The sequence below is a fragment of the Mizuhopecten yessoensis genome, unplaced genomic scaffold (assembly GCF_002113885.1).
Source record: "Mizuhopecten yessoensis strain PY_sf001 unplaced genomic scaffold, ASM211388v2 scaffold3453, whole genome shotgun sequence".
Lineage (NCBI taxonomy): Eukaryota > Metazoa > Mollusca > Bivalvia > Pectinida > Pectinidae > Mizuhopecten > Mizuhopecten yessoensis.
Genome location: NW_018405052.1, coordinates 452,494 through 461,503, shown reverse-complemented (window position 1 = coordinate 461,503; position 9,010 = coordinate 452,494). Strand labels below are relative to the sequence as shown.

General features: G+C 36.3%; 1 protein-coding gene across 1 annotated transcript; it reads right to left on the bottom strand.

Annotated features, from left to right (window-relative positions):
• Positions 1-919: 919 nt before the first annotated feature.
• LOC110447517 (cytochrome c oxidase subunit 6B-like) lies at positions 920-7,767 on the bottom strand. The gene is made up of 5 exons (XM_021493275.1): positions 7,678-7,767; positions 5,222-5,279; positions 4,461-4,527; positions 3,371-3,485; positions 920-1,109 (listed from the first exon to the last, which is right to left on the bottom strand). Exons 2-5 carry the CDS (start codon positions 5,253-5,255, stop codon positions 1,047-1,049), a joined length of 279 nt encoding a protein of 92 aa, XP_021348950.1. The 5' UTR covers positions 5,256-5,279; positions 7,678-7,767; the 3' UTR covers positions 920-1,046.
• Positions 7,768-9,010: the final 1,243 nt, after the last annotated feature.

Sequence of the window (9,010 nt, the reverse complement as noted above, 5' to 3'; positions counted from 1 at the left end):
TCTATGGGTCTTGGTTATTCAGAAGATGTTTTCAGGTTTTTAACACATCTGACCCTTGTGATTTTGAAAGTCAAGGTCATTTATTTGAGAAAAGTGTTGAGCACTTCATGCCAGATTCCTACTGGCCAAGTTTCAACACTCTGGGCATCCTGTTTATGCAGAAGAAGTTTTTAGGACACCTGGGCTTTAGCCCAAGTGCCCTATTGCTATCCGTCTTCGTCCGTCTTCGTCCGTCGTCGTCCGTCGTCCGTTAACATTTTACATTTTGAACTTAAGCTAAAAATACCGGCAAAGGGATTTCATTAATATTTCATGGGAAGGTTACTGACATCTCCCTGACCAGGTGTTGTTATTTTTCGGGTCGCTCAGAAATTCAATATGGCCGCCACGTAAGTATTTCAAACTTTAAAACAAGTTCTAATAGGCCGATTTAACTGAAACTCGGTCTAGGAATGATCAGCTAATGGTCCTGACAAACTTCAGTTAACGTTATACTTAACTATTTTGTACTCAAATTGGTACATATTTCAACAACAAAATTAAATACTGTAGGACTCAGGTGACCGTTTAGGCCCATGGGCCTCTTGTTTTTTTTACATATTTGACCCCAGTGACCTTGAAAGTAGGTCAAGGTCATTTATTGGAAGACAGTTTATAGCACTCTGTCAAAGGTTGCCAGTTCTGAAGAAGTCGCTCAAAGAAAAGGACGGATGTCGGACAACAGATGGACAACTGATGAAAATAGAATGTTGATTTACAGATGGACAACAGACTGGTATAGTTATTTTTTTATTATTTAGATCAGAAAGATTTTGTTTCCAGAAAAAGAGCACTGCCTTGTATTACGATGAAATCTTTCTCCAAACATTTTTTAAATGAAGAAAATTGCATATTTTTAAAAAAAAAAAAAAAAGATGTATACATGTTGTTATAATGCAAAGCTGCTTTTATTATCTAATGTAACACAAGCTTTTCATCAATTAACCTCAACAAGATCCACAAATTAAAGTTCCAATTTACACATACATTGTACTGTCACTAAGACACTATTTATCCATGATTCGGCATGCAAAAAATCCTCTCTCCTGAGCTGCATCCATTTGATCAGTCTGAAATAGAAAAGAAAATCATTTCTAAACAAGGCATCTCAGAAAATACTAATACCCTTGCAAATAGAAGTGATAAAAAATTGCTAAGTGTACAGAGCAAATTTATGAGTGGATGACATCAAATTTTCCTTCTTTTTGACCCAGAAGGTTGAAATGTAAACTTTACAAGAGGTGAGGTTTGTAGAAGGATTACATCAAAATTTCTGCTGCAGGTCTATATGATCAATACCAGAAGTAATTTTGTTCTTAGGGCTATGAACACATAATTGGGTGCCAACATCTTGGCTTAATATTGTCGGCTGTTCTAGGAATATTGTTTGCACTGTTGATACAGGAAATTTTACAAAACTTTTATTTCTATCAGGAAATATTACAAAACTTTTATTTTTATAACTAATAACTATAAATTTATAACGTTAACTTGCATATTATAATAGTTTTCAAGAACTGTCCCGGGCTCTGGGTGTCCTTGTAACGGGGGACCCAAACCTTACATTATGACTGAAACAGCTAGGAGTTGTACAATGTGTACTATTGGACTGCAATGGGGTATAACGTGTAACAGACGCCGGAGGTATTTCGTCCTCATAGTTGGAAGTATTTGAAAAATGTCTCCCTCTAGAATCACCTGGTATATACGAAGCTCCAAGGAGATTCTCTTCACTGTAACTTAGCAACCCTAGCTCACAAGAGCCTGCTTTAGACAAATAAAAGTCTTCCATATCAGTATCTATGTCAGAATTTATTTTTATGATTCTATGTTATTGAACCTTGTGATCTTTCCTCACTAATACGACTAATCCTGGTCACGGCCCCAATTATTTAGTAGGCAGACGAGAGTTTGCCACCAAAATGACTTTGCGTTGTGTAATTTTGAATATTGTACAAACTGTACACGTCTTGGAACATAAAACCAGCGGCCAACAGTTCTGCGAGTTTATTATAGTTTTAAATCGAAGTGTGGTTTCATTTAACAGAAGTAAACATAACAAAACAACAAAAATCAGGTAACTGATGTGTAAAGCCTGTAGAAACATGGAATGTAACAAAATATAACTTGCAAAAAATATACTCAAGGGAAAACATAAACTTAATTAATAAGTAACAAAAATAAGACAAATTGCAGAAGTACATGCATGGAACACTGACTTGAGAAGTTTCCATGGTAACTCTCCGTACACACATTACTTACTTGTTAATAGGCCCAATTTGGCCAGTAATTACAATAGCCTAGAATATATATCCGGCACTGTACATAACTCTCTGCCTACGAGACAGGCTCAACTTCCACCCTCCCTCCTACAGAAACACAACGTAATAAAAACTACAACCCCATGTTAGTTCTGGTGTAGAAAGACCTAATTGGTTTTAAGCAGCATGGTAACTAAGTACAAGATATACCCTGGAGATAATTCTGCATGTCACTCTGTTTTCAGGGAGGAGCCTTATTCTGTTTTCAGAACGGCATCCTATGTCTATGTTAGCTTGCTCTGCTTTCAAAGTGTCAGTAATGGCTGCGGAACTCCCAATGAAACTCACCAAATCTCTGGCAGGGAAAGGCATGGTCTCATGCACGTGTGCGACTTATATAGCCCTGACATCTTTACCCCTAGTGAACCTACCAAAGTTGAAACCTGTAAGTTAATAAGAGACTCCATGACTGGCTCCACCATTGCGGTCTCGACCAATGACAGCCATTACACAACTGTTCCCAGGCTCACCTGGCAAGATGGCCGTCATAACAAATAAACCAAATTACCAAAGCAGACATTCGTCAAACCAGACAGAATGTCCCTCCGAAAACCCGAGGCTGCACCCCCAGAGTACTACTAATATCGCGAGTAAGGGTATGTACACCTAGTAAAAGCCGAAACCACTACAGGGTCCCTCAATACTACAAATTTCAGTACAAATTCGAACGTAACAGTTCAAGTCGCAGACGACGAAAATTGACCTACACCATATTACAATAGTTAACAACAACAATGCTTTATCCTTCCTATAATAGAGGGAGGATAAAGCATTGTTGTTGGTAACTATTATAATATGAATTAAAAGTTGATAGTTTCAGAGAAAACACCAAGGGAATTAAACATGTACATAAGGGCAGGTAAGTGGAGGGTATTAACACCCTGGATTTCATCAATTAGATTTTGTTAAAGTAAGGGGTATAAAAATCAGTTCTTTCCAGGAATAAATAAACATCTTTTGTCTATACTTTAATTTACATCCTTAAGTATGACCATTTCCACTGTACTTACCCAGTGAGTAGGACAAATGGATGTGTAGCCACGCTTGAAGTACATGCATCCATCATAATCTTCTCCCATTTTCTTTACACAGCGGTGGTAATCCACATAATACTGCCAGCACATCCTTTATCAAATCAATTAAATAATTATAGAGAAATTATAGCCACCATATATCAATGATCAGTAAAATACATATTACTGCCATGGCCAGCACATCCTGAAACCAATTAAATTATTATAGAGATGTGGTAATCTACATAATACTGCTCGCACATCATACAATCAGGTAAATAATTATAGAGATGTGGTAATCTACATAATACTGCTCGCACATCCTACAATCAGGTAAATAATTATAGAGATGTGGTAATCTACATAAAACTGCCTGCACATCCTACAATCAGTTAAACAAGCTAATTCGTGGAATTTATATACCCCGTTGCAGGACATATTGTAGGTTAACATTATTGAGGCTAGGTTTAAACATGTGAGTATCGTGCTGTTGAAACATAATGTATAGCCTGAAACTTGGAAGAAGAAAAAAGCCCTATACCTCATTGATTATCTGTAAATATGCACAAATCACATCGGTTGGCAAACTTAGCATAAAGAATTTGGTTGAAAAATCTTAATAATATCTACAGAAATTATCGCACGAAAACCAAAGAGAGCCTGAGATGGGTGGAAAGACAGAGGAACACAAACATTGTTTTCAAGTTTGAAGGAATTTGGCTAAGATATGAAGCGGAAACTGCAGATAATGATGTTTTTCGTTAATCAAGGGGCCATACCTCTGCCAAAAAAAGTCAGATTAAAGTGTGGTTGTCAAACTTGGCTGAGCCCTTAATGCGTTGAACCCTGTTACTAAGTTTGAAGACAATCGGATAATATTTCCAAGAGTTAATGAACAGAAACGGCAGGTAATGATGTTTTTCATTATTCAAGGGGCCATAACTCCGCCAAATGGGGTCTGTGATTTGCCTTTAAGGTCTTTTTTTTAAATTCTTTCAGAATCAAAGAGAGCACTTATGTAGTGTATCTTATCACCTGGATTAATAAATTTAATTGTTTGTCAAGAAATACTGAAGTGAATACTTACTTGTTCATATTCTGGTTGGGAAACCTAGCATCATAACGAGGCTTGTACGCCAGTTGACGAAGTTTTACTACAAATTATAACAACATGTATATTTATATGTACATGAATCATTTAATATTGTTCAAGAACTAAACATAAATAGATCACTATGAAAAGTCACTAAACACTAATTCTTTAGAAAGTGTTTTTTATAACTTTTAATCAATATGTATATTGTATATTTGTTAACCAGAGCAAGATAAATATGATAACCAAAAGTATTTAGACAAGGAATTTGTATATCAGAAAACTTTTTTCCTAACATAGTAGGTATCCTTTACCTTTAGCATTTTCAGACAGCGTCTAGCTAGTAATACAAATAAGTTTAACAAAGATATTTTCTCCACCAAAACAATTTATTTCAAAACCATTTTTATTCATATCAGTTAAAAACTGAAGAGCCAAGTGAGCTTATGCCATAGTGTGGCGTTCGTTCGTCTGGCGTAAACTTATTTGGCCAGTAGCATGCTTGAAAAAAGGGTTCCAAATTTATTTAAATAAATGACCTTCACCCATATTCAAGGTCATTGTTGAAAGCAGATTTAAGTACTTTTATTCCAAATAGTGATCTATCAAGGAAAAGCATCCAAAGTAAAGAATGAAAAGCATTTTGATGAAACATACAGAGTGAACAGAATAAAACAGATTTATGTACTGCTGTACATGTACCAATCTTGATCACTGTGACCACATTTGATGGTTTTCAGTTGATTTGTACTCACCATCAGGCTGGGAAATTTTTTCTACATCTGTCATATTGAAGTGTGATTTAATCTGAAACTGAAAGAGAAACACATTACTTACTACTGATATTAAATTGCATGTTCAATCCTACATGGAGGCAAAGCATGCCAATGGAAAAAATAAAGACCTCTGCTACATTGGTGCCTTCTGGTCCAATTCTGATGCTCTACAAACTGAGCTAAAGAAAATATTCCCTCGCCAAATTGAAAGGAAACGGCTAGTAATTTACAACAGTGACACCTTCTCTAGAAATGAACTTGTCGGACTCTTCTCCAGCATTAACAGCAATGCTTGCCATTGTGAGAGCAAGGCTAAGTATTTGTGTCAAGACTGAACAAACCTCGGTGAAATTCTCCTTAGCCGATTCTTGTGGAAAGCAGCTAATCTATCTATATACGCCACAGAGACCAGAATGGCTTTAATGCGGGGATGGGGTCGGGGTAATACTTTACCCGAGTCATGTATAAAAAAAAACTTTAAATACAAAATTAATATATACATATGTATATACACAATGACATAATGCCACCTCCAAGGACAACTGAAGATTGCAACAATTGCATTCATACCTTTTAGTTTCATTGCAGATTACCGGAGAACAAAATCTATTGGGGGGAAAAAAAACATCTCTATATATACAGAATACTAGAACAGAACTGTATAAGGGGGTTATTTTTTGCTTTTCATTTTTCATCTCTGAAAAGACAACAATGAGATGAATGCTATGGTATATGCATTCTTTCTCCTTTTTTATGTTTAACTGATCAGACATCTCCATAAAGTTTCCTATTTCATTTGATTAACCTTAATCATAGCGGCCAGGTAATTAGCTAAAAAGCTTGTATTGACCCTATTAAAAATCTGTCTTCAACTTACTGTATATTTAGAATGTTTCACTGTGCATGCAGCTATTAGGCCTATTGATGGTAGTGTTATATCACAGGGGTTCGTTTCAAATGTCTGAACGACACACATCATGCTTAACTGATATGGGTTACATCACATATAAACATTTGCATGTTTGTGTGAGCTGTTACCCATATCAGTATAGCATAGATGTGTAATAGGAAGAGGAATAGTGATAAAGATTTTGCCATCCCTGGGGCTCGAACCTGCGACCCTTGGCTCTCCAGTCTGATGCTCTACTGCTGAGCTAAAGGGAATTCCCTACAGCTGACACTTGTAAGGCAACCTAATCAATGCACATATCTTTTACACTATTCTCCCCTTTTTTCTAACACCAACCCAGGTTCTTTGACTCCCCGCCAAGGGTTCTCCTACCTTGAACGGGGAGGGTAAACGGCACCAATTTGTAATAGGACAAGATAGTGCCGTCGCTGGGGCGCGAACCCGCGACCCTTGGTTCTCCAGCCCGATGCTCTGACGCTGAGCTAAAGGGAAATTCCCTACAGCTGACTCTTGTAAGGCAACCTAATTAATCCACATCTTTCACAGATGTGTATTTCAGACATCTGTAATGAACCCTGTGGTTATTTCAAAAGTCTATCCGACTCAAAAACTGGGAACATTTCACTCATACGTTTGAAAATCTTAGAGTTCCACCTGTTTACTAATTAAAGTATTATTTTCCACAAGTGACCAGTCAGATAAACATTTACTTTATTAGACTCCTCAGGCTGTTGGAGTATCCTGTCACATGATGTAGGTCCAGTACACTCCGCCAATTGAGCTTAGCTATATAGCTGTAAAGACCTATAATAGCTCTATTGACCTATCTGAAATAGGTCTTTTGAGCTATTTTCAAGTGATTTTCTTTTTTAAGGAAAACGAAACAAAGTCGCTTTTAAAAGAAGATTGCAGCATGAGGTTGATAACAAAATAAATTAAATATAAGTATTCTTTTTAAAAAATAATGATGTAAAAAAATCGGAAATTTTACATTTATGAAAAATGACATGCCATTATTGGTAACTACGACATATACAATGTAAATGTAAACATGTAATTTAATATAACTATGCTTTTTGTAGCCAACATTACCATAAACCTTATTGTTTTATGCGACTTTGCTTTAATTTATAGGTCTTTAAAAGCTCAATCGGCAGAGTGTACTCGACCTGTGATGTATATCATATTTAACCCGCACGTTTGAAAGCCCAATGTCACGACGACCAGTAATTAATAGGCTTGATATTAACGTTATCATGATTTTAAAAAATGGAACTTGACGAAAAATGAAATATCAGATTTTCAATAAAATACAAAGGAAGGGCCAAACTGTGTCTGCAATCGACCAAGGGCAAGAGAGGGTCATAAGAGAGGGCTTCAACATTTCCTTTCAGAGCCGAGCATTGCCTAAACGTATGCAGTTGTCGATATTAATTATATTGTATCAAGCAATGCAACGGTATCTAGTAGATTAAATGAAACGAGACGGACAAGAAAGAAAGGAAACATCACCATCAATACGTACCAACAGGACAGCTAAAAAAATGGCAACCGGAACCGGATCATCAGAATGTTTACATGTTACTTGCCCCAAGCTTAGACTGTTGTGTACAAATGAACATTGCTGTACAGCGATGCGTTTAATTTTAAAACTAGTACGAGATCAAAATAACTCCTGCAAACTGTCATACCATTCAGTACATAAAACTGTTAAGATACAATGAAAAAAAGATACAGTGAATATACTTGATTAAAAAAACATCATAAAAAATGACAAGAAATATTCCTGCAAAGCAGTGATCGGCTGGCTCGCGCCTGCCACCTTGTACTGTCATGACGCGTCCTCGGGGAATCGCAGCCAAATGCAAGGCTATGGCTATGTTTCACGATAAAGACTCAACAAAATGCCTATTTCGCGTTATTTCTATGAATTTAAAACAAAAAATATGCTGTATTTAAAACAAAATCGTATAATCATTACCAACAAGTTTTGAAAGGATTTAATTTTCATTACTACTGCCCGAGTCATGATAAGTGTTACATGCTTTCTTACAAAACCACCTTGATTTTGTTTTTCCTTCACCTATGAACGGCAAAATGATATGCATAATTTTTGAATAGCATGTTTTACACGTGTATTCGATCCTTACTTTGTGGTGCAGTCGTCCTGCATTTCAAACAAATGAGACTGTCCTCAACGATGAATTTTCCCGAATTTCGGTAATATATTTGCGATTGTACATTTTTTGCTTTGCCTTATTCTGACGTAACAATCCCACATTTTTTTTGTATTTCAGCATCACGCGTTTGTGTTTAGATAACAGATAAAATCACTAGTGCCAATTGGAGCGTAAAACAATTCATAAATATCATTTAAAATTATGTCGTATCTACAAAGCGTAGATATACTGTACACGACGTGTACAGTAATTTGTTGACATAATTCCATAGAAGATAAGTCAATAGGTATTGGTATCAAAATACAAATCAAATGTTCCATTGATTTGAAAAAAATACGGTATTACTTAATTAAGGAAAATGATCACAAAGGTGGGGGGGGGGAGCTGAACGTGGATTCGAACTAGCACCGTTCACTTCTTCTGGTCACAAGTTAAGTGCGTTACACATTCGGCCACATCGGACATAAGATGGGAATGCAGACTGTTTTAACCCAAGAAACACATGTCGCAGTTTAAGAAATTCGCTCACCCTGTTTTACATTATTTTGAGTAGTTTCCCAAAGGAGGACAGCTCTTCCGGAATACGATTTCCTTTTCCATATCACATCACGGAATCAAAAAGTTTATTCGAAAGTTGGTCCTTGGATGGGAAAGTGTTGAAAGCATTTTTTTTTTAAA